This window comes from Macaca fascicularis, chromosome 3 (assembly GCF_037993035.2).
Source record: "Macaca fascicularis isolate 582-1 chromosome 3, T2T-MFA8v1.1".
NCBI classification, from domain to species: Eukaryota; Metazoa; Chordata; class Mammalia; order Primates; family Cercopithecidae; genus Macaca; species Macaca fascicularis.
In genome coordinates this window covers 49,037,873-49,062,806 of record NC_088377.1, presented here as the reverse complement: position 1 = coordinate 49,062,806, position 24,934 = coordinate 49,037,873, and the positions used below count along the sequence as shown (strand labels likewise).

At 55.1% G+C, this 24,934-nt stretch overlaps 1 protein-coding gene across 3 annotated transcripts; it reads left to right on the top strand.

The window, feature by feature from the left end:
- Nucleotides 1–242: 242 nt before the first annotated feature.
- TSC22D4 (TSC22 domain family member 4) lies at nucleotides 243–24,610 on the top strand. 3 transcript variants are annotated; one of them, XR_012432243.1, is made up of 6 exons: nucleotides 243–649; nucleotides 1,085–2,115; nucleotides 5,007–5,173; nucleotides 16,937–17,121; nucleotides 17,399–17,722; nucleotides 24,244–24,610. XR_012432243.1 is itself a non-coding variant. In XM_005549232.4 (5 exons), the coding sequence occupies exons 2-5, from the start codon at nucleotides 1,354–1,356 to the stop codon at nucleotides 13,143–13,145; spliced, it is 1,188 nt and encodes a 395-aa protein (XP_005549289.2). In that variant the 5' UTR covers nucleotides 243–649; nucleotides 1,085–1,353; the 3' UTR covers nucleotides 13,146–13,581. The 3 variants fall into 3 exon arrangements, 2 of the variants coding, with proteins under 2 accessions (XP_005549289.2, XP_065397795.1); XM_005549232.4 differs by lacking the exons at nucleotides 16,937–17,121; nucleotides 17,399–17,722; nucleotides 24,244–24,610 and adding exons at nucleotides 12,505–12,553; nucleotides 12,936–13,581; XM_065541723.2 differs by lacking the exons at nucleotides 16,937–17,121; nucleotides 17,399–17,722; nucleotides 24,244–24,610 and adding exons at nucleotides 12,411–12,553; nucleotides 12,936–13,581.
- The last annotated feature ends 324 nt before the right edge of the window (nucleotides 24,611–24,934 follow it).

The following is a 24,934-nucleotide window of genomic DNA, read 5'->3' as shown; positions in this document are numbered from 1 at the left end:
GTGTGGGGTTAAGAGAGTCTGTTTGGGGCCCCCAGGAGCAGCAGCCTAAGCAGTGGCTGCAGCAACTGCAACAGCAGCGGCTGTGGCAGGCCTGGCCCCGGGCCAGCTGGCGGGAAGCCCCAGGAGGGAGGGAGGGAGGAGGAAGGGGAGGAGGAGGGGAAGGAGGAGGAGGAGGAGGAGGAGAGGAGCAGTCAGCAGGCCGAGGAGGCAGGACTTCCTGGTGTGGGGGTTGTCAACAGCTCAGAAGGAGAAAGACGGAGAGGCAGAGACCCAGGGGAGCGGAGGAGCGGAGACACGGACCCAGCGGGGCCACGCGGGAGGAGACTCGAGACACCCACTCGCTGGCTGCCACCGGGAGCAGCGGGGGGCTCGGCCGCCCTCTCCCACATCAGTCTCCAGACCCCTGGGGCTTCAGCGGCCGCTCCTGGGCTCCTCGGAGGAGCCGCGGGTTCCTTCTTTTCCGGAGAGCAAACTTTCCTCGGAGATGCCTCCCAGGATGAGCTGAGGCCCCCGGAGAGGACGGGGCAACCTCTGATCGCCGCCTGCGTGCCCCGCCACTCCCCGTGGCCAGAAGGCCCCAGGGAACGCACAGCCCGACCTCTTAGGCGCCGGGACCCTCAGGCTCAGATCAGTGGCCGAGGCCCCAGAGGTAGGATTCGGGGCTGGGTGGGGCGCTGGGGGTAGCCGGGCAGGGCCTGCCCCAGGGATGTGGGAGCTGGGGTGGGCTCGAGGCCCAGGAGAGGTCTCTCTGAGTGGCCGGGCCAGGCTGGGGAGCTGCTTCACCCCGGTTCTCCCAGGCCCTGGAGTCCAAGCTCTTGGGACAATACCCGCCCCCTGAGTCAGAATCTCAGATGAGAAATGCACAACTCTGGAACTCATCTGCCTCTTCCTACTCTGAGCGCCTTTTTGGATCTGGTCCCCTCTGCCCTGGTCTCTGTCATCTCTTGCCTGTCTCCGGGTCTCTGACGGTTTCCCCTTCCCCCACTCTGCTCCCCGGAGAGGAAGCCCCGGAGGTGGCCTGCCCACTGGTTTCACACACACACACAGACACACACACACACTCTCTCTCTCCCTCTTTTTCCAGTTTGCAAACTCAGCTCTGGAGTTCAGCAGCAACAGCAGCAGGAAAAACCTGCCCGTGCTCCCCCCTCCCGCCACCTCCCCTCTCCTCTTCTCCCCTCACCCAGCAGGCACCCCGGGTTCCCACCAGGCCCTCCTGCCATGTCGGACCCAGACGTCCCCAGGGGCCCGGATGCCCCCACCATGTGGCCCCCTTGTTCCAGGGGTGCCTGAGCCCCTTCAAGGAGTCCCAACCCACCCCCAACCTTGGCCCAGCCCTGAGCCCCAGGGACCATGAGCGGGGGCAAGAAGAAGAGTAGTTTCCAAATCACCAGCGTCACCACAGACTATGAGGGCCCGGGGAGCCCAGGGACTTCAGATCCGCCTACTCCACAGCCCCCCACCGGGCCCCTGCCCCGCCTGCCCAGTGGGGAGCCCAGCCCTGATCCGGGGGGCAAGGGCACCCCCCGGAATGGCTCCCCACCACCTGGGGCCCCCTCCTCCCGTTTCCGGGTGGTGAAGCTGCCCCACGGCCTGGGAGAGCCATATCGCCGTGGTCGCTGGACGTGTGTGGATGTTTATGAGCGAGACCTGGAGCCCCACAGCTTCGGCCGACTCCTGGAGGGAATTCGAGGGGCCTCAGGGGGCGCCGGGGGCAGATCTTTGGATTCCAGGTTGGAGCTGGCCAGCCTCGGCCTGGGCACCCCCACCCCACAGTCAGGCCTGTCTCAGGGCCCCACCTCCTGGCTCCGTCCACCCCCCACCTCTCCCGGACCTCAGGCCCGCTCCTTCACTGGGGGACTGGGCCAGCTGGTGGTGCCCGGCAAAGCCAAGGCAGAGACACCCCCACTGTCGGCCTCCCCACCCCAGCAGCGCCCCCCAGAGCCTGGGACCGGTGAGAGTGCGGGCACATCCCGGGCTGCCACGCCCCTGCCCTCTCTGAGGGTGGACGCGGAGGCTGGGGGCTCAGGGACCAGGACCCCTCCACTGTCCCGGAGGAAAGCTGTAGACATGCGGCTGCGGATGGAGTTGGGTGCTCCAGAGGAGATGGGGCAGGTAAGACCTGGGTTCTAGGGCTCGCCCATCAGCCCTGGCCTAACCTCTATCTTGGGCCTCCCTCCTCCCACCCCTTCTCCTCCCCTTCCTTCTCCCCCTCCTCCTTCCCGTCCCTTCCCCTCCCCTCCCCCTCCCCCTCCTCCTCCATTACTTGTCTATCAGATCAGACAGCCCTCTTCTCTGTGCCTGCCAGGTCACTCTGAAGCCCCTTCCTCCTCCTTCATTTTCTGTCTCAGCCTCCTTCCTGTTTTTCTGCACCCTCTCTCTTTCTCCCTGGCCTCTGATTCTCTGTCTTGGTCTTCATGTAGCCTATAGCATATGTGGCCCCCTCACCAGGCCTTCTTCTGTCTTGGTCTCAGCCCCTCTGCCTCTAGGTGATGAGGGTGGAGGCCTCAGCTGGGTAGCTGGGTCCCTGGGGGAGGAGCTGCCAGGATTTGGGGAGGAAAGGTAAAAGGTAGGCCTTGCGCGAGGCTAGTCTCTGCACTGCAGCCCCATCCTGAATGTAGGGGTCTTTCTTTTCTCCCAGCCACCCATCTCAGTCCTACCTCCAGCTTTGCTGTAGGCCAAGTGTCACTGAGAAATTGGGTGGGGGGAACACCTCTCAGGGATGGGGAGGGGGCTTGCTGGTTGATCCTTTTCACCCCCCAGTTGTCTGTCTCAACTCCCTCCATCTGAGCCTCTCTGTGATTGATAACTCCAGGGTGACCACCATGGAGTGGGGGAGAAAAGCCCCAGAAGGAGTTCAGTCCCATACTCTTTCTCCTTCCTGTCTCCAAAAGAGGAACAAGTCCGGGCTGGGGGGGCAGCATGCCTGGGTCCCCGTGGTGGGGGTGAGCAGCCAGAGACAAAAGGGTGGGATACTTCTGTCCTGTGGGGAGAATATAACACCTCGGAGGGCTGGGGAAAGGCAGGGAGTGTGAGGATGCGAACTCTTTCCCCTTCCTGGCCTTGGGCACAAACCACAGTATAAAAATAACCTGGGACTGGATGTCTGGGTCCTGTCAGGACCGGTCAGGACTGGCTCCCCCCAACCCCCTCCTGGCCTCAAGCTCACGTCTCTCGTGAGGCCCCTTCCTACCACTCCCCACCCCCTCCCCGCCCAACTCTTCTTGAACTCCTGCATTCAGCACCCACCCCAGGGGAGAAGATGCTGTTTCTCTTCCTGTCCTGTCCCCAGACTCTTCCAAAGCAAACCCCCTTGGCCTCCAGCTTCCCTGCTCTCTGTCCTTAAGCCTGGCCTGAGCTTCTCTTGGGGCCACAGACCCTGCCTGTCTCTCTCCAGTGCCCCCTGCTCCCCAGCTTTCCCCCACCTCCTGACGGTCTGCTGTTTGCACGTAACTGTTTTGCTATTTCCCTGCCCAAAAGTCTGTCTCCCTTCCACATCCCCTCATGCCTCTTCTCCCTCTTAACAGAAGGGAGTGGTGGAGAATGGCCAGGGGACACCACCTGGGCCCCCTTCCTCTGCTCTGTCCCTCTAACCACCCTGGACTCTCTGTTCTTGGCTTTTCTGAGAAGCTGGGGCCTCCCGGGGCCTCACAGAGGCGTCTTGTCATGTTCCTGTCGCCCCCGCCCTTTTTGCTGCCGCCCCCAGCGCCTGTTGGGCTATGCAGGTCCACGCCCAGGCTCCGCCTCCCCCCAGCTCCACAACCAGCCCCCGCCAACCCCAGGGCTGAGCGCAGGAGCAGAATTCCACCTGAGTCCGAGAAGTTTGAGAGGGGAGGCGAGAGTGAGGGGTGGATGAGGGGATGGAGGAGCAGTTTCTGAGGATCCATTCATTCTACAAATAGCTACTGAGCAAACTGACCTTCTAGCCGGGGAGAGACACAATAAATACTTTAATTTCAGATAATGTTAGGTGCTATAAAAAAAATGAAACAGTTCAGTGGACCAGTGAATGATGGGGAAATACCTCTCTAAGAGGTGACATTGGAGTCATTTTAAGAAGGCAGCCTGGGTGCAGTGGCTCACACCTATAATCCCAGCACTTTGGGAGGCTGAGGTGGGAGGATCACTTGAGGTCAGGAGTTCAAGACCAGCCTGGCCAACATGGTGAAACCCTGTTGTCTCTACTGAAAATAGAAAAATTTGCCAGGTGTGATGGCGGGCGCCAGTAGTCCTGGCTACTCAGGAGACCGAGGCAGGAGAATCACTGTAACCCGGAAGGCAGAGGTTGCAGTGAGCCAAGATCACATCACTGCACTCCAGCATGGGTGACAGAGCGAGACTCCAGCAAAGGCACAGGCTGGGAGCGGTGGCTTATTCTCCCAGCACTTTGGGAGGCTGAGGCGGGAGGATCACTTGAGCCCAGGAGTTTGAGACCAGCAGGGACAACATACTGAGACCCTGTGTTAACAAAAAATAAAAAATTAGCCAGTTACGGTGGTGCGCGCCGTAACTGTCCAGCTACTCGGGTGGCTGAGGCTGGAGGATCGCTTAAGCCTGGGAATTCGAGGCTGCAGTGAGCCATGATTGTGCTACTGCACTCCACCCTGGCTGACAGAGTGACTGTCTCAAAAAAATAAAATAAAATATAAAAGAAGGCAGACACTCTGAGTAGCCTCTGTTTAGGGTCCCGGCCCAGGGGGAGCAGGGACTTTGGAGTCTATTCTCGGTTCTTCCATCAGTCCCCCGCTCCTCCCACTTGGGAGACCCTCTGTAATGTCCCATACACCACTCCTCCCATTCCTCAGGTTTACCCATTTCTTGCTTCTAGTACCTGCCTAATGCCTTCTCCAGAGCTGGAGAAGGGAAGGGCTGTGGGGACAGGACTCCCGGGTCCTCCAAAGGGAGTAGAGAGGTGGAGAGGGAGGAAGGCTAATAGGCAAGTTATAAGGCGGCTGATTCCTTTCTCTTCTCTTTTCACGTGATGGTTCCTACCTCTCCGCCTCCAGGTGCCCCCACTCGACTCTCGCCCCAGCTCCCCGGCCCTCTACTTCGCCCACGATGCCAGCCTGGTTCACAAATCTCCAGACCCCTTCGGAGCAGTAGCAGCTCAGAAATTCAGCCTGGCCCACTCCATGTTGGCCATCAGTGGTCACCTAGACAGCGATGATGATAGGTAGGTGGGCTTCGTGGGGTGGTGGGGCGTGGGGTTCAGGTTCCCTGCCCAGCACCTGGGATGGCTGTGAGAAACTGCCCGGTAGGCATCCTTCCCCCAGGTTGAACTTGGAGAGGAACTCTTAGACAGAGAAACCTGGCCTGGGCATAACCACTGCACACAGATGATTTCGGACCCACTCCCTCTCTGTGGAGAGGGCTGGGTGGGACTCCCTGGCTCAGAACTGTCAGGTCACAGACTTTTTTAGATTCTGAAGGGACTCATTGTTGTCAGATTCCAGAGCTCTTGCAGATTTAGAGATCATCTGGCCAACCCCAGGAACCCACTGGCAAATGCGTGCTCTAGACAGAATAGCAAATCAGGCCGGGGCACAGTGGCTCCCACCTGTACTCGTGGTGCTTTGGGAGGCCCGGGCAGGAGAATTGCTTGAGGCCAGGAGTTCAAGACCAAACCCTGGCAATGTAGCAAGACCTCATCTCTAAAAAGAAAAAGAAATAAAATAGCATATATATAGATAGATATAGAGATACACACACACACACACACACACACATACATATATATAAAGGAAGTAGGCTGGGCATGGTGGCTCATGCCTGTAATCCCAGCACTTTAGGAGGCTGAAGTGGGCAGATCATCTGAGGTCAGGAGTTCAAGACCAGCCTTGCCAACACGGTGAAACCCTGTCTGTACTAAAAATACAAAAATTAGCCGGGTGTGGTGGTATGTACCTGAAATCCCAGCTACTCAGGAGGCTGAGGCAGGATAATCACTTGAACCTGGGAGGCAGAGTGTGCAGTGAGCTGAGATCCGCACAACTGCACTCCAGCCTGGGTGACAGAGCGAGACTCTGCCTCAAAAAAAAAAAAAAAAAAAAAAGAACTGAAAAAGAATGGAAATCAGTTTCGTCTCAGTTCCATCTCCCTCTTCCTCTCCTAACAAAGGACTGGGACTCCCTAACAGCACGTATGGACTGTGACATCCGATAGCCCACGGGGTCTACTTTAGTATCCTAGGATTTCTAGAACCGAGAAAGCGAGTCCCTAAGATGGGCCAGCTAGGAACAGAGTCAGAGCTAGGAATGGCAAAGGGGCAGGGACGGCACTGCAGAGAGCGACTTTCTGGGGTTCACCTTTTAGGGGAAAGTGCTCTGTTGGGTGGGTTTTCAGGGCCAGGTGTCACCGTTCCTAAGAAAGCCAGCAAGCTGAAAAGGGAGGCCCAGAATCGTGAGTCAGAGATAGCCAGGCTGCCTGCTTCTGGCCGGGGACTGATAGGAACCCGGCAGAAGGGCTGGGGAGTCACCGTTTTTCTTTTGGAGGGAGGAGTGGGACTTCCGTAGGAGGTTTTCAAGGGGAGGGACTTCCTGCTTGGAAGGAAATTGGGGGTGGGGCTTCGAGAGTGGGTGAGTGGGTGCCTGAGGGACCTATTCCAGATGGGAGTTGCTCCTTCCTCTCCTCCCCAGATCCGGGGCCGCTCGCGGGATCAGGTACTTAAGCCCACCACTGACAGGGTCCTGCAGCCTCGGGGAGGAGAGGGACCTGGCAAAGGGGGTGGCCAGGAGCTAGTGTGATGGAGGGCAAGGGTGCCAGTGCTAGGCGGGGCTGGGCGGGGCTGGGCAGGACACGGTGGCTCCTGCACGCCCCATTCCCACTCTCAGGAATGTGTGAGGTGTGAGGTCGGCCAGGGCTGGGAGAGTCACCTGCCCCCATCACTGCTATTCTCAGCATTTCCCGCCCTCTCCCTCTGCCACTTGGGAGGTTCCCTGGCTAGAGGACTCCCCGTCCCTCCCCCACCCCTGCTGAGTTCACAGCCCAGCCTCCTGCTGTCTCTGTCTTAGAGGATTCAACCTCCTGAGGCCTCCGTCTTTCCCCGTCCCCTCCCTCCCTGCCTTCCTCCGTCCCACCCCCTCCCTGCACACCCCAATCTGACCAGTCCGGTTCCCAGCCTCCACTTCACCCTGCTGTGCTCCAAGGCTCTTGGGGATCTGTCCCAGCCCAGCCCCTCAAGCCCCACCCTGCCAAGCCGGCGGGTTTGGGTTGGGCCACCCCCTGCCCCCTAGGAATGGGACGTGTAGACCCCACCTCTCCTTTCTGGTGTACACAGAGCTGGCAGAACAGGGTCCCAGTGGCCTGGGACCTCCCTCTTACGAGGGAAGGTGGGCCGAGATGTTCAGTGCCTGGATCACAGGGAGGGAGTTGGAGATGCCTGACCAGTCCCTGAATCTGGGGATGGGCGAACAGAGGGTGCAGGTGAATCTAGAATGCTCACATGCCCTGGGACTGGAAATCCTTGTCCCCTCCTTGCAGGTGGCAGGTAGTTGGTTAAGTGTGAAGAAGTGGATGGAAGGAATTGGGGGTGGGGGCAGTGGCCGGCCTACGAGATCCAGGCATTATAGGGAATGGATCCCAGGGACTTGGGAAAGAAAAGATACATTTATTTATCCAGTACCTCCCCTGGGTCCGGTACTGCCTTATCCCTTGTAATCCTAAAAAGCAGTTCCGTTCTCCCACTTGCCAGATGAAGTATCTGAAACTCAGAGAAGGAGGGTTTTTTGTTGTTGTTGTTGTTGTTGTTGTTGTTGTTGTTTTTTGATGGAGTCTTGCTCTGTGTCCCAGGCTGCAATGCAGTGGCACAATCTTGGCTTACTGCAACCTCTACCTCCCAGGTTTAACTGATTCTCCTGGCTCAGCCTCCCGAGTAGCTGGGACTACAGGTGCCCGCCACCACGCCCGGCTAATTTTTGTATTTTTGCTAGAAACGGGGTTTCAACATGTTGGCCGGGCTGGTCTCAAACTCCTGACCTCAGGTGATCCACCCACCTCGGCCTCCCAAAGTGCTGGGATTAGAGGCATGAGCCACCATGCCTGGCCAGGAGGATTTTAGAAACTTGCCCGGGGCCACCCAGCTAGTTTAAGTGGCTGGACTACAGTTGGAGCCTAGGTCCAACCCCAAAGCCACTTTCTCCACTATCCTACTGGGATGCCTGTGTCCCAAGCAAAGAGGTGGCGGCAACGGTCTATGATGTCCTTTCTCTCTAGGACAGGGACAGCTCTCCCAAGCAGGGCAGGGAGCCAAACCCCCTTCCCCCTCCCTGACCTCCCCAGCCCCGCCCCAAAGACACCACAAATCCGGGAGAGCATAGAGACAGGGCAGCTGGTTGACACTTTCCTGGTCCCAGGCCTAGGCCCTGGGGGATCCCCTGAACTCACTGGCGAGTATGCAGGGCTGGCCCCTGTCCCCAAGATCCCAGGCTCCCCATTTCTCCCAGGTGTCCTGCTTTTTTTTTTTTTTTTTTTTTTTTTTTTTTGAGACGGAGTCTCGCTCTGTCGCCCAGGCTGGAGTGCAGTGGCCGGATCTCAGCTCACTGCAAGCCCCGCCTCCCGGGTTCACGCCATTCTCCTGCCTCAGCCTCCCGAGTAGCTGGGACTACAGGCGCCTGCCACCTCGCCCGGCTAGTTTTTTGTATTTTTTAGTAGAGACGGGGTTTCACCGTGTTAGCCAGGATGGTCTCGATCTTCTGACCTCGTGATCCACCCGTCTCGGCCTCCCAAAGTGCTGGGATTACAGGCTTGAGCCACCGCGCCCGGCCAGGTGTCCTGCTTTTTATCCCATCTTCATGTTGAGGCCGTTTTATTTGACCCTCAAAGAGGAAGACCAGCTTCTAGGGCTGTCCCTGCCCCGGGACCGAGAGTCCTGCAGGGCTAAGTCTCCCACTGTGCATGTCACACACTGCACAACTCCAGGGGGTGCTGCTCATATTTGAAATCACAGTCAATGCTGGAAGTCACGACAGTTTTCCGGAAGGTGGCATTAAGGGTCTTGAAGAAAGGGGCATTTTCTAATCCACACAAACTTGCTTTTGGGCTTGTGGTGGAGGTAGGTCCTGTCTCAGCAGCCACTACTTTCCTCCCCTGGACCCTGTCAAAGAATTCTAGCACAGTGCCCACAACCCCTCACTCTGGGGTCCTAAAGGGGAAGGCCTGCGTTGCCAGAGTCCTGGTCCCTTGAAGTGTGTGTTAGAATGTTCCAATGGAGGCTGGGCGCGGTGGCTCACACCTGTAATCCCAGCATTTTGGGAGGTTGAGGCGGGCGGATCACGAGGTCAGGAGTTGGCGACCAGCCTGGCCAACATGGTGAAACCCCATCTCTACTAAAAATACAAAAATTAGCTGGGCGTGGTGGCGCATGCTTGTAATCTCAGCTACTCTGGAGGCTGAGGCAGGATAATCGCTTGAACCCGGGAGGTGGAGGTTCCAGTGAGCCGAAATCGCGCCATTGTACTCCAGCCTGGGCGACAAGAGCAAGACTTAGTCTTAAAAAAAAAAAAAAAGCCCCAGTGGAAAGTGCTGTCAGAAACTCTCAGGCGCTAGACAAACAGAAGACAGTCACCTATTGGCCAACAAACGTTTATTGTTGTATTATTCCTTTATCTCTGGCGAGAACGAACACCTTACTTGACATCTTTACCCCTGAGTCTCCGCCAAGCAGGGCCCATGTTCCTATCCCTAGGTATCCACCCGCTTTGGTCTCTGTGAGTCTGTGTAATGTGGTGGAGGGGGGGTATTGGGTTTTCTGTGGTGGCTCCATATCCACTCAGGTGTTGCTGATTGAAATAGCTCAAAAATTACTTTGACCCTCCTGCTGGCAGACCCACCACCCCGCCTTCAACTTCTCCTCTCCCACTGCCCCAGGAGTCCCAGATTCCCTTCCCCCACCCACCCCATCCTGCTCACTCAGGCCTGGTCACCTCAGTTGCTCTACCTGTCAGCGCGTTCTGCACCCAGAGCTTGGATGAGAAATGGAAAATTCCCAGCTCCCTGTGCTCCCTTCCTGGCTGCAGGACCTCATCCAAGGGTCACCTTGAATTGAGTGCTGATCCCCCTGCGGGGAAGCGAGTCTGAGCTGACAGCCAGGAGGGAGAGCTTACAAGGGAGCCCAGGGATGTGGCCTGCAGCCCCTTGAGGCCCCTGCTCCGAGCGGGGCCCAGCTGGGGGCTGGAGGGCAGGACTGGGGATCCCACCACAGCACCAGAGTGCAGGGGTACAAGGGTAGGTCTGGAGCCTCAGGGCAAGAGCCTGGGGCCAGAGTGGTGGGAGAGGGAGCCTTGGAGGATGAGGTCGGCACAAGAGCCTGTGCAGGTCCTGGGCGGTGAGAGTGGGGCTTGAGGGAGAGCCAGGTTCTGGGACCAAGAGCCCAGCGTCTTGGAGCCAGCCTGGAGCCTGGCCCTGGGGGCTGTTGAGCCAGGCCTGAGTCGCCCTCTGGTGGCCACTTCCCAGACTGCAGCCAGACCCTGTCACCTGGGACTCCCACCTCTCTTCCAAGCCCTGTTGCTCCTCTTCCCAATGTCCCATCTCCAAGCTCACTTCCCTTCCTCTCCTCTGAGCCCTCGCTTCCTCTGAGACCCCAGACCCAGGTCCCAGGCCCATAGGCGGTTTTTTTTTTTTTTTTTTTTGAGACGGAGTCTGGCTCTGTCGCCCAGGCTGGAGTGCAGTGGCCAGATCTCAGCTCACTGCAAGCTCCGCCTCCCGGGTTCACGCCATTCTCCTGCCTCAGCCTCCTGAGTAGCTGGGACTACAGGCGCCCACCACCTCGCCCGGCTAGTTTTTTGTATTTTTTAGTAGAGACGGGGTTTCACCGTGTTAGCCAGGATGGTCTCGATCTCCTGACCTCGTGATCCGGCGGTATTTTTTTTTTAAGACAGAGTTTTGCTCTTGTTGCCCCGGCTGGAGTGCAGTGGCCTGATCTCGGCTCACTGCAGTCTCCACCTCCCAGGTTCAAGCGATTCTCCTGCCTCAGCCTCCTGAGTAGCTGGGATTACAGGCACCTGCCACCACGCCTGGCTAATTTTTTGTACTTCTAGTAGAGCCAGGGTTTCACCATGTTGGCCAGGCTGGTCTTGAACTTCTGACCTCAGGAGATCCGCCTGCCTCAGCCTCCCAAAGTGCTGGGATTACGGGCATGTGCCACCATGCCTGTCCCTTTTTTTTTTTTTTTTTGAGACAGGATCTCACTCTGTCTTCCAGGCTGGAGTGTAGTAGCACGATCTTAGCTCACTGCAACCTCTACCTCCCGGTTCAAGCAATTCTCCTGCCTCAGCCTCCTGAGTAGCTGGGATTACTGGCACCCTCCACCATGCCTGGCTAATTTTTGTATTTTCAGTAGAGATGGGGTTTCACCGTGTTAGCCAGGCTGGTCTCGAACTCCTGACCTCAAATGATCCACCCACCTCAGCCTCCCAAAGTGCTGGGATTACAGGTGTGAGCCACCGCACCTGGCCTTTAGGCTGTATTCGTCTTCTAGGGCTCTGGGCTCAGTTTCTGTTGCCGTGGTAACCTTTCCCATTTTTGGTCTTCTCTGGAAAGTCAGGGACCCTCTGGCCAGGTCCCGGGGTCACCCATGATGTGAGCCTTGTGGGGTTTTTTGGTAGTAGAGCACTCATGATCTATGGAAGACCACGAGTACGTCAGAACGCCCCCTACCCCAGCCACCTCCACCCTCTTTCCCAAGGCCTTGAGGGACAGAGGGGACAGGATGGGGTCAGAGGTGGGGAGGGGCCTCCGAGGGCCAGGCCCTTCGTCTCCCTTCACACCCTTTACTCCCCTCTCAGACCCAGGCTTCTGCCCCACGCCCCTCCCCTGGCCCAGCCACCAGCTGACTTCCTCGGCCGGCCCCCTCCCCTCCACTCTGGGATTGGTGCCAGGGTGAGAAGGGGACACTGGCACTGACCGTGTCTGGGAATTCCCGCCCACCGAGGAGCCGAGGGGAGGGGGGGTCCCCGTGTCCCCAAGGAGCCAATAGCAGCCAGGCCTTGCCCTTGGGGGGGGTGGTGTATATCTTTCAGGCCAGCACCCCCGAGGCACTGTCTCCTCTCTGCCCGCCTGGCACCAGCCAGACCCCGCTCTGCCCGGGGGGCTCTGAGCCCCCCAGGCATTCCCTTCACTGCATCCTTCTCCGTTGGGGGGGCGTCTAAGGACCCTTTCCCCTTGGGCATGGCCCAGCCAGGGATCTCTGTCAAGTCCCTGGTGTCATCTTATGAGACCCGAGTGGTGGGGATGGCTCCGGGGCCGCCCCGAAAAAGGGGCTGTGCCTCTTCCCCTTGCTCTCCCCGGGGTGCGTCCCCCATACGAGGGACATCTGGGCCCCCGCCCCACCGGGGCCTGGGAGGCCCTGGGCAGCGGCCCTCAGCCCGCAGGGGGATGGACAAAACCCTCCTCTCCCTCATTCTCTACTGTCACAGGTATAGGGGGGTGTGGGCGGGAGGCTGTGGTCCAAGAAACCAGCACCTGGGAAGGCTCCTCCTCTCCTCCCCTCACCTTCCTGTGTCTCTCCAGTGGCTCCGGAAGCCTGGTTGGCATTGACAACAAAATCGAGCAAGCCATGGTAAGAGAAGCCATCTTGGTCCCAGGAGGTCCCGGCCCCCTTAAGCCATCCCTCCGCCCCAGCCCTGTCTTCTTCCTTACCAGGGAACACCAACTCCCAGTTCCTCCATCCCTCTCCCTGCTGGGCTCCTGGGCATCCTCTGCCCCCTCCTACCGCCACCTGCACCCTTGACTTTGCCCGGCCTCTGGTCTGGCTGCTGGTCCCCATCTCTGTCTTTGAGCTCTGACTCTGCCTCTGTCCCTCGTCCTTTTCCCCTGTCCCTTCCCTGCTTTGTCTCTCATCCTCTGGACACGGGACTCTCTCCCATCCCGGCCCTTGAGGCACTGGGCAGGGGATGAGGCACCCACTCCGTTGACACTGTGCCTGTCCCCGGGGCCCCCAGGATTTGGTGAAGTCCCACCTCATGTTTGCGGTCCGGGAGGAGGTGGAGGTACTGAAGGAGCAGATCCGGGAACTGGCAGAGCGGAACGCTGCGCTGGAGCAGGAGAACGGGCTGCTGCGCGCCCTGGCCAGCCCGGAGCAGCTGGCTCAGCTGCCCTCCTCGGGGGTCCCACGGCTTGGGCCCTCCGCGCCCAATGGGCCCTCCGTCTGAGCCTCCCTTCCCTTACAATGTGCCTTTGGGGCTGCCCGGCCTTTTGTCAGCCGCCTGCCCCCTCTTCCTATGCAGCTTTAATGTCCCCATGTCCCCAGGGTGGGAGTTCAAGGCTCAGTAACGGCCTGGTCCCCCGGCCCCTGCCCCATCTCCTCATCATCCCCAGCCTTGATGGAGGAGGGAGGACTTCAGGACGGGGCATCAGAGGGAGCCCCCTCTGGGAGGGAACCAACCTCCACCCTCCCTCATGGGACCCCCAGCAGTCGACGGCCTGGGGGAGTTGGAGGCTCCCTGGCAGACACCCCACCCCCACCTTGTTCCCTTGAGGTGCATCCTCTCCTCTGCCTAGGGGAGGGAGTGTGGACAGTATCTGGAAGTTCTGGGATTCAGGTTGTTATTAAAATAATAATAATTAAAAATTCTGAAGAAACTTGAATTTGGAGGTTGACATCTCGTTCGTTGCTTGTGTTCAGACTCAGGGGTTGCGCCTGCCATTTGGGGCTTCCCTGAGATCTTTTGCAGACTGGGGAGGTTTAAAGCGTGGGAGATGGAGGGGTTGAGACAGAGACTGGAGAAGGGAGCCAGCGGTTCGGGTCCTGGGAAGGGGCAGGCGAGGATTGGGGGTGGGGGGGCGTCTGCCCACGTGCTGGGCGGGGGGACCAGGAAACAATGAGGTCTTTGGTGGCTGCCCAAGATCCACCCCCAGCTTCCCAGTGTGTCCCCTCTGCGGGCTGGATCCGGGTGGCTGCTTGGGGGCGGGGCGGGGGGCCCTGAATGGGCCCCTTGTCTCTGGGCTGGGTGTGGGCCAGACTCCCTGGGCACACGGTGCCCTTGCCAGGCCTGGCCGGCCGCCGTGGCTCCCACCCCCGGCCAGCTGAGGACGGGCCCTGTGGGTGAGATGGCCCCTCCCTGGCAGCCTGGGCTCCAGTCCCAGGCGGAAGAGTCAGCAGTGATGGAGAAGGACCCCATCTAGCGGGGAAGAGGTGAGAGTTGCGGATGTAGCCCCAGGAGGCCCCTAGCCCCAGCAGCCTCCAAGGAGGCTGACCTGCCTTGGAGTCCGTGACTCTCTGCCTCCTTAGGTTTCCCTAGGTTCATAACCTTGGGCAACTTCTTTGGTTTTTCTTTTTTTTTTCTTCGTTTCTTCTTTCTTTTTTTGAGACAGGGTCTTGCTCTGATGCCCGGAATGCAGCGGCACAAACACAGCTCCCTGCAGCCTCCACGTCCCTGGCTCAAGTGATCCTCCTGCCTTGGCCTCCCTGAACTATAGGTGTGTGCCACCACGTTCAGCTAATTGTCTTTATTTTTGTAGAGATGGGGCCTTGCTATGTTGCCCAGGCTGGAGTGCAGTGGTGTTATCATAGATCACTGTTGTCTTCCACTCCTGGGCTCAAGTGATCCTCCCACTTCAGTCTCCTAAGTAGCTGGGACTACAGGCATGTGGCACTATGCCCAGCTAGAGACGGAGTTTCGCTCTTGTCACCCAGGCTGGAGTGCAGTGGTGAGATCTCAGCTCACTGCAATCTCCACCTCCCAGGTTCAAGCGATTTCCATGCCTCAGCCTCCTGAGTAGCTGGAACTACATGTGCGCACCACCACTCCCGGCTAATTTTTTTTTTTTTTTTTTTTTTTAATTTTTAGTAGAGACAGGGTTTCACCATGTTGGCCAGGATGGTCTCAAACTCCTGAACTCAAGTAATCCGCCTACCTCAGCCTCCCAAAGTGCTGGGATTACAGGCATGAGACACCGTGCCCGGCCTAAATTTTTTGGTAGAGACCATCTCGCTATATTGCCCAGGCTGATCTCAAGCTGCTGGCTTCAAGTAATCCTCCCACCTTGGCGTCCCAAAGTTCTGGGATTACAGGTGTGAGCTACCACACCTGGTCCCCTTTTTTTTCTTCCTTTCTTCCTTCCTTCCTTCCTTTTTTTTTTTTTTTTTTTGAGACGGAGTCTCGCTCTGTCGCCTAGGCTGGAGTGCAGTGGCCGGATCTCAGCTCACTGCAAGCTCCGCCTCCCGGGTTTATGCCATTCTCCTGCCTCAGCCTCCCGAGTAGCTGGGACTACAGGCGCCCGCCACCTCACCCGGCTAGATTTTTGTATTTTTTAGTAGAGACGGGGTTTCACCATGTTAGCCAGGATGGTCTTGATCTCCTGACCTCGTGATCTGCCCGTCTCGGCTTCCCAAAGTGCTGGGATTACAGGCTTGAGCCACCGTGCCCGGCTTCCTTCCTTCCTTCCTTCCTTCCTTCCTCCCTTCCTTCCTTCCTTCCTTCCTCCCTTCCTCCCTTCCTCCCTTCCTCCCTTCCTCCCTTCCTTCCTTCCTTCCTTCCTTGGATGGTCTTGATCTCCTGACCTCGTGATCTGCCCGTCTCGGCTTCCCAAAGTGCTGGGATTACAGGCTTGAGCCACCGTGCCCGGCCTCCTTCCTTCCTTCCTTCCTTCCTTCCTTCCTTCCTTCCTTCCTCCCTCCCTCCCTCCCTCCCTCCCTTTCTCCCTCCTTCCTTCCTTCCTTCCCTCCTTCATTCCTTCTTGTCTTTTTTTGTCTTTCTTCCCTCCCTCCCTCCCTCCCTCCTTCCTTCCTTCCTTCCCTCCTTCATTCCTTCTTGTCTTTTTTTGTCTTTCTTTCTTTCCTTCTTTTCTTTCTCTTTCTTTCTTCCTTCCTCTTTAATTTCTCTTTCTTTCTCTCTTTCTTTCTCTTTCTTTTCTTTTTCTTTTCTTTCTTTCTCTCCTCTCTTTCTCTGTCTCTCTCTTCCTTCCTCCATCCTTCTCTCCCTTATTTCTTTTTTTTTTTTTTTTTTGAGACAGAGTCTCATTCTGTTGCCCAGGCTGGAGTGCAGTGGCACAATCATGGCTCACTGTAGCCTCCACCTCCTGGGCTCAAGCAGTCCTCCTGCCTCAGCCTCCTGAGTAGCTTGGACTTCAGGCACACACCACCACTCCTGACCGATTTAAAAATTTTTTTTGGCCAGGCGCGGTGGCTCACACCTGTAATCCCAGCACTTTGGGAGGCCGAGGCGGGCGGATCACAAGGTCAGGAGATCGAGACTACGGTGAAACCCCGTCTCTACTAAAAATACAAAAAATTAGCTGGGCGCGGTGGCGGGCACCTGTAGTCCCAGCTACTCAGGAGGCTGAGGCAGGAGAATGGTGTGAACCCGGGAGAAGGAGCTTGCAGTGAGCCGAGATCGCGCCACTGCACTCCAGCCTGGGCGACAGCGTGAGACTCCGTTTCAAAAAAAAAAAAAAAATTTTTTTTTGAAAAATTTAAACAGTGAGTTGCAGGGGTGGGGAGGGGGGTCTCACTATGTTACCCAGGCTGGTCTTGAACTCCTGGCCTCAAGTGATCCTGCTGCCTCAGCCTCCCAAAACACTGGGATTACAGGCACGAGCCACCATGCCCGGCCCCCTTTAGCTTTCCTGAATTTCAGATCCCTCTTTGGTGAAGTGGCACTAACAATAATACCTACCTTGAAAGGCTGCTGTGAAGGGACTGCATGACGTGATGCAGGGACAGGGCCTATTAGTTTGTTACACCTTAGCTTCTTTTCCCTGGATCTGAGCGAAGAAGAGCCAGGGTGGAAGAGATGGACTCTGTGGGTCCAGGCAGGGCCTCGGGGGTTGGGGTCAGGGCCAGGCAGCCTCACAATGGTCTAGAACTCTCCCTCACTGTAGGTTCTCACCTACTTCAACTCCTCTCCCTGTCCCAGGGAGGGGAGAAAAGGTCTGGGATTCATTGCCAGGAGGGGCTTTCCCCCAGGATTTCCTACTTCTTTCTTTACTGCTGTGCTTGAAGCTCACAGGAGACCCCTCAAGAGGTGGTCACTGGCCCACAGCCCACCCCGTCCTCCACCTGCCACCTCCACCGTACCAAATGCTGGCTCTGCTCTTTCCTCCGTGTTTGTCCTGTCAAGAGAGATGGTTGTGGTCATGAAGTTCTTCCGATGGGTTAGACAGGCTTGGCAAAGGATTATTTCCTGGGTGAGTTTCTGAGACCACTCTGTCCTCATGATGCTCTGGCCTGAGGGCATGGTCACAGCAGCCCCTTACTGCATGGGTTCCCTCCCTTCCTGGCCTCCTGTGGCCAAACAAGATGGAGTGGGGAGGAAGGAAAGGACAGCTGGGGAGGGGCTGGAGGAGAAGGAATAGAGGCCCGGAAACTCACTGATCCATCCTTTTGTGCCTTCTTTTTTGTGGATGGTGTTGTCTCTGCCCTGCCCCTCTCTCCTGTCTCTCCTCTCTGTGTCTTGGTTCTCAGGTTTTCTTCTGGAGGCAGAAAATTAAACCAACCATCTCAGAACACCCTGGCTCCAAGAAACACTCATTGAAGAAGATGGAGAAGACTCTCCAGGTGGCTGAGACTTTGAGGTTGGTCGAGTCCCCAAAAGAGGCTAAACCCAAGTTGGCTGAGTCCCCCAAGCTGGCAGATCCCTGCGTGTTGGCCAAGACTACAGAGGGGACCAAGGTGGAGCTGGGCCGACAGGGCCGATCCCTGCTGCAGCTGCCGAGGACGGCCGTCAAGTCTGTCTCTACGCTCATGGTCTCTGCCCTGCAGAGCGGCTGGCAGATGTGCAGCTGGAAGGTCAGCACCGTCCCAACGCCCCCTCCCTCTTTCCCCAGCCCCGAGTGACTCACCCCTCCCTCTGATTACTTGTTCAACCATTGTTTCCTGGCCTGGTGCAGTGACTCATGCCTGTAATCCCAGCATTTGGGGAGGCTGAGATGGGAGGATCACTTGAGCTCAGGAATTCGAGACCAACCTGGGCAACACAGCAAGACCCTGTCTCTTAAAACATCTTTTCCTTTCTTTCTCTCTTTCTTTTTTTTTTAATCCTGAGACAGAGTCTCACTCTGTCACCCAGGCTGGAGTGCAGTGGCGCGATCTCAGCTCACTGCAACCTCCACCTCCCGGGTTGAAGTGATTCTCCTGGCTCAGCCTCCTGAGTAGCTGGGATTACAGGCATGCACTCCCACGCCCGGCTAGTTTTTGCATTTTTAGTACAGACAAGAGTTTCACCACGAGGCCAAGCTGGTCTCGAACACCTGGCCTCAAGTGAGCCATCTGCCTCAGCCTCACAAAGTGCTGGGATTACAGGCATGAGCCACCATACCCGGCAAATTTTTTCTTTATATATATATATACACACACATATATTTCCGGCTGGGCGCAGTGGCTCATGTCTGTAATCCCAGCACTTTGGGAGGCTGAGGCGGGCGGATCACGAGGTCAGGAGATCAAGACCATCCTGGCTAACATGGTGAAACACTGTCTCTACTAAAAATTAAAAAAAAAATTAGCCAGGCCGGGCGTGGGGGCTCACACCTGTAATCCCAGCACTTTGGGAGGCCTAGACAGGCAGATCACGGGGTCAGGAGATCGAGACCATCCTGGCTAACACGGTGAAACCCCGTCTCTACTAAACATACAAAAAATTAGCCGGGCGTGGTGGCGGGCGCCTGTAGTCCCAGCTACTCAGGAGGCTGAAGCAGGAGAATGGCGTGAACCCGGGAGGCAGAGCTGACAGTGAGCAGAGATCGCGCCACTCTACTCCAGCCTGGGTGACAGAGCAAGACTCCGTCTCAAGAAAAAAAAAAAAATTAGCCAGGCGAGGTGGCGGGCGTCTGTAGTCCCAGCTACTTGGAAGGCTGAGGCAGGAGAATGGCGTGAACCCGGGAGGTGGAGCTTGCAGTGAGCTGAGAGAGCGCCACTGCACTCCAGCCTGGGCGACAGAGCGAGACTCCGTCTCAAAAAAAAATAAAAATAAAAATAAAAACTATTTCCTGTGCGTCCAGCAAATGCCTGGTACTGAAGATACAACACTGAACAAAATTTGCAGACTTGCAGGGCTACAGATGAGATCATAGGCATTGCTAGTTCAGTATCCACACATTGTTGAGTGTGACATTGTCGAGGGGGCTGTAGGATCCCAGGAGAGAGGCATGTTATCCAGACCTGGAGTCAGGCAAGGACTTTTTTTTTTTTTCTTTGAGACGGAGTCTGTCACCCAGGCTGGAGTGCAGGGGTGCGATCTCGGCTCACTGCAAGCTCCACCTCCCGGGTTCATGCCATTCTCCTGCCTCAGTCTCCCGAGTTGCTGGGACTACAGGTGCCCACCACCACGCCTGGCTAATTTTTTTTTTTTTTTGTATTTTTAGTAGAGATGGGTTTCACCGTGTTAACCAGGATGGTCTCGATCTCCTGACCTTGTGATCTGCCCGCCTTGGCCTCCCAAAGTGCTGAGATTACAGGCGTGAGCCACTGCGCCTGGCCAGGCAAGACCTTCTTAACAGAAGTGAGGGTAAAACTGAGGCCTGAAGGTGTTAGCTTGGCTTGAAAGGGTTGTTAGGGGAAGGTGGAGGGAGTGGGAGGGGTGTCCAGGGAGTAAGAATAGCAGATGTGTGGCCAGGCACAGTGGATCATGCATGTAATCCCAACACTTTGGGAGGCCAAGGCAGGAGGATCATTTGAGCTCAGGAATTTGAGACCAGCCTGGGCAACATGGTAAAACCCTATCTCTATAAAAAATACAAAAATAAGCTAGGAATCAGTGGCTCACAGCTGTAGTCCCAGCTATTCGGGAGGCTGAAGTGGGAGGATTGCTGGAACCTGGGAAGTGGAGGTTGCAGTGAGCCGAGATCATGCCACACACTCCAACCTGGGTGACAGAGCAAGATTCTGTCTCAGAAAAAAAAAAAAAAGAGTCTGGGTGCAGTGGCTCACACCTGTAATCCCAGCACTTTGAGAGGCTGAGGCAGGTGGATCACCTGAGGTCAGGACCAGCCTGGCCAACATGGTGAAACCCTGTCTCTACTAAAAACAAAAACAAAAATCAGCGGGGTGTGGTGGTGCACCCCTATAATCCCAGATACTTGGGAGGCTGAGGCAGGAGAATTGCTTGATCCTGGGAAGCAGTGGTTGCAATGACCCAAGATTGTGCCACTGCACTCCAGCCTGGGCAATAGAGTGAGAGTCTGTCTCAAACAAACAAAAAAGAATAGCAGATGTGTCCAGAGCTGGCCCAAGGTGTGTGGGTTGGAGTGGAACGATCCTGAAGCCAAAAGTCAGCTGGTAGAAGGCAGGGTTGCCAAGTTGTGAGCTTTGGATTGGACCCTTAGAGCAATGGGAGCCCTCGAAGACACTTGAGCAGAGGAGTGACATGACCAAATGTTGATTTTGAAAGCTCACCTGCAGTCATATGTGTGAGTAGGATTGTAAGCTTGTTTAGCCCAGCCTGGGCAACATAGGGAGACCCCATCTCTACAAAAGTAAAAAAATTAGCCAGGCTTGATGCATGCCTGTAGTCCCAACTACTTGGGAGGCTAAGGTGGGAGGATTGCTGGAAGGTCAAGTCCGTGGTGAGCTATATTCATGCCACTGCACTCCAACCTTGGTGACAGACTGAGACGCTGTCTTAAAAAAAAAAAAAAAAAGAAAAAGGAAAAAAGATAGCACAGCCACTCTGGAAAAGAGGATGGTCATTTCTAGCTCGCTCTCTTTTTTTATGTTGGAGTCTCACTCTGTCACACAGGCTAGAGTACAGTGGCATGATCTTGCTCACTGCAACCTCCACCTCCCAGGTTCAAGCAATTCTCCTGCCTCAGCCTCCCGAGTAGCTGGGATTACAGGCACCCACCACCATGTCTGACTAATTTTTGTATTTTTAGTAGAGACAGAGTTTCACCATATTGGACCAGGCTGGTCTCGAACTCTTGACTTCTGGTGATCCTCCTGCCTCGGACTCCCAAAGTACTGGGATTACAGGCGTGAGCCACAGCGGCTGGCCAAGAATGGTTATTTCTTATAAAACTAGCCATGCAGTTATCATATGACCCAACAGTTGTACTCTTGGGCATTTATCCCAGATAAATAAAATCTTATGTTCACACGAAAAATCTAAATGTGAGGCCGGGCACAGTGGTTCACACCTGTAATCCCAACACTTTGGGAGTGATCATGAGGTTAGGCAGATCATGAGGTCAGGAGATCGAGACCATCCTGGCTAACACAGTGAAACCCTGTCTCTACTAAAAATACAAAAAATTAGCAGGGCGCAGTGGCGGGCACCTGTAGTCCCAGCTACTCGGGAGGCTGAGGCAGGAGAATGGCGTGAACCCAGGAGGCGGAGCTTGCAGTGAGCCGAGATCGCGCTACTGCACTCCAGCCTGGGTGACAGAGGGAGACTCTGTCTCAAAAAAAAACAAAAAAAAACAAATCTAAATGTGGACATTCATAGCAGCTTGATTTGTAGTAGCCAAAATCAACCCATGTCCTTCAGCGGGTGAATGGTTAAGCTGTGATATCTTCAAACCCCAGAATACTACTCAGCAATAAGAAGGACAAACTGGCCGGGGCAGCGACACACCTGTGATCCTAGCACTTTGAAAAACCAGGCGGAAGCATCGCTTGAGCCCAGGGGTTCGAGGCCAGGCTAGACAACATAGTAAGACCCCATATCTGCAAACAAACAAAACAAACACACAAATAAATAAAATTCTAAAAAGATAGAAAGGACAGGGCCGGGCGTGGTGACTCATGCCTGTAATCCCAGCACTTTGGGAGGCCAAGGCAGGCATATCACCTGAGGTCAGGAGTTCAAGACCAGCCTGGCCAACATGGTGAAACCCTGTATCTACTAAAAATACAAAAAAATTAGCTAGGTATGGTGGTGGGTGCCTGTAATCCCAGCTACTCGGGAGGCTGACGCAGGAAAATCGCTTGAACCTGGGAGGCGGAGGTTGCAGTGAGCTGAGATCATGCCACTGCACTCTAGCCTGGCCAACAAAAGTGAAACTCTGTCTTAAAAAAAAAAAAAAAGCCGGGTGCGGTGGCTCACACCTGTAATCCCAGCACTTTGGGAGGCCGAGGCGGGTGGATCACGAGGTCAGGAGCTTGAGACCATCCTGACTAACAGGGTGAAACCCCGTCTCTACTAAAAAAAATGCGCAAAAAAAAATTAGCCAGGCGTGGTGGCAGGTGCCTGTAGTCCCAGCTACTCGAGAGGCTGAGGCAGGAGAATGGTGTGAACCCAGGAGGTGGAGTGTGCAGTGAGCCGAGATTGTGCCACTGCACTCCAGCCTGGGCGACAGAGGGAGACTCCATCTCAAAAAAAAAAAAAAAAAAAAAGAAAAGACAAACTATTGATACATGTGGTAATGTGGGTGTGAATCTCGAGGGAAATTTTTTTGTTTGTTTTGAGACGGAGTTTCACTCTTGTAGCTCAGGCTGGAATGTAGTGGCGTGACCTCAGCTCACTGCAACCTCCGCCTCCCAGGTTCAAGCAATTCTCCTGCCTTAGCCTCCCAAGTAGATGGGACTACAAGCGCCTGGCCACCACACCCAGCTAATTTTTTGTATTTTTAGTAGAGATGGGGTTTCACCATGTTAGCCAGGCTGGTCTCGAACTCCTGACCTCAGGTGATCCACCCACCTTGGTCTCCCAAAGTGCTGGGATTACAGGCATGAGCCATCGCGCCTGGCCTCAAGGAAATTATACTGAGTGGAAATAACCAATCCTAAAAGGTTATATACTGAATGATTCCGTTTATCTTATCTACCACTCTTGAAATAACAAAAGTCTAGAAATGGCGAACATATTAGTGGCTCAGTGGTTGCCAGGGGCCGCAGAGAGAGGGGGAGAAGAGTGTAGTTATAAAAGGATAACATGAGGGACTCGGGATGATGCAAATGTTCTGTATCTTTTTTTGTTTTGTTTTTGTTTTTTGCTTTCTCCTGTCTGATGGAAATGTTCTGTACCTTGACTGTGGTAGTCGGATACATGAACCTGCACACTGGATAAAACTTGGTAAAATTATACACACACACAGACACACGCACCAGTGAGTACAAGTAAAACTGGAGAAATTTATGTAAGATCAGTAGATTGGATCAATGTCAATATCCTGACTGTATCATAGTATAGTTTTGCAAGATTTTTCTGTTGAGGGGAACTTGGTAAAGGGTGCATAGGATCCCTATGATTTCTTCCAATTGCATGTCAGTCAGTCTACAGTGATCTCAAAACAAAACAAAACAGTTTAGGCCAAGCGTGGTGACTCACACCTGTAATCTCAGCATTTTGGGAGGCTGAGGCAAGTGGATCACTTGAGCTCAGGAGTTCAAGACCAGCCTGGGCAAAACCCCATCTCTACAAAAAAAAAAAAAAAAATATATATATATATATATATATATATATATATATATATGTATATCTCTACTATATATATATTTACAAAATATATATATGTGTATATATGTGTGTGTGTGTGTATGTGTGTATATATATATAAAAGTTAACCGGGCGTGATGGTGCACAACTATAGTCCCAGCTACTCAGGAGGCTGAGGTGGGAGCATCACTTGAGTTTGGGAGGTGGAGGTTGCAGTGAGCTGAGATTATGCCACTGCACTCCAGCCTGGATGACAGAGTGAGACCTTGTCTCAAAAAAAACAAAAAACAAAAAAAAAAAGACCAGGTGTGGTGGCTCACGCCTGTAATCCCAGCACTTTGGGAAGCTGAGGCGGGCTGATCACTTGAGGTCAGAAGTTCGAGACCAGCCTGGCCAACATGGTGAAACCCTGTCTCTACTAAAAATACAAAAATTAGCTGGGCGTGGTGGCGGGCACCTGCAATCCAGCTACTTGGGAGGCTGAGACAGGAGAATCGTTTAAACCCAGGAGGTGGAGGATGCAGTGAGCTGAGATCATGCCCCTGTACTCCAGCCTGGGTGATAGAGCAAGACTCCATCTCAAAAAACAAAAAGAATAGAAATGATGGGCCAGGTGTGATGGTTCATGCCTGTAATCCCAACACTTTGGAAAGCCAAGGAAGGAAGATCGCTTGAGCCCAGGAGTTCGAGACCAGCCTGGGTGACATAGCAAGACTGCATCTCATTAAAAAAAAAAAAAAAAAAAAAAAAAACGGATAGAGATGACAAACGTCTAATGCAATCTGAGAAGGCTTCCTGGAAGAAGTAATGTCTGAGCTGGCCTGATGGGAGAGGTGGCATCAGGGAGCCCTTTGCTGTTTATCTATGAGTCGTTCTAATGGCAGTTTCTCCCTAGACCCACCTATTTACATGTGTACATCTTCTCTTTCTCTTACAGTCATCAGTGAGTTCTGCCTCAGTCAGCTCCCAAGTGAGGACTCAGTCACCTTTGAAGACGCCAGAGGCTGAGATGCTGTGGGAGGTGTACCTGGTGCTGTGGGCTGTTCGGAAACAGCTTCGCCAGCTGTCCCGCAGGCAGGAGAGGCACAGACGGCACCACGTCCGATGCCACGCTGCCCCTCGACCCAACCCGGCTCAGTCCCTGAAACTGGATGCCCAAAGTCCCCTCTAGGGGGGGAACCCCAGACCCTCAGAGAGTCCCAACCTCATTCTTACCTGGGGTCCCATATAAGCCCCTTCATTCCATGTATTCCATTTGTAAAAAAAATTATCAAAATATTGGGAAATAAATATCAGATAGTTCTGAGTCAGTGTGGAGTGTGTTTGTGGATGGCAGGAGGGGATGAGAGGAGTTTGGGTGGGTCAGGGAGAGACCCCTAAGGTGAGAGCCTAAATCCCAATAGGGGTCACCTGTGGGTCTATTTGCGGGGAAGCACAGTGGTCAGCAGGTTTCTGCTCTGGGTCCCACCCCCTTCTAGGGGCCTAAATGCCCGTTTGTAACTCCACCTTTCCTTATAAGGACAGTAACAGCTGCCATTCACCAAGGACACACTCCCACCAGCTGCTGTCCTTAGCAGTCCTACAAGAAAGGTATTTAGGGTGGATTACGGGGCTTGTCCAAGGCTCAG

Bases quoted from the DNA above. Each gene is read 5' to 3' on its own strand.
- TSC22D4 (XM_005549232.4), top strand. From the start codon at position 1,354: ATGAGCGGGGGCAAGAAGAAGAGTAGTTTCCAAATCACCAGCGTCACC. The intron at 5,174-12,504 runs GTAGGTGGGCTT...GTGTCTCTCCAG, and splicing joins CTAGACAGCGATGATGATAG to TGGCTCCGGAAGCCTGGTTG. The intron at 12,554-12,935 runs GTAAGAGAAGCC...CGGGGCCCCCAG, and splicing joins ACAAAATCGAGCAAGCCATG to GATTTGGTGAAGTCCCACCT.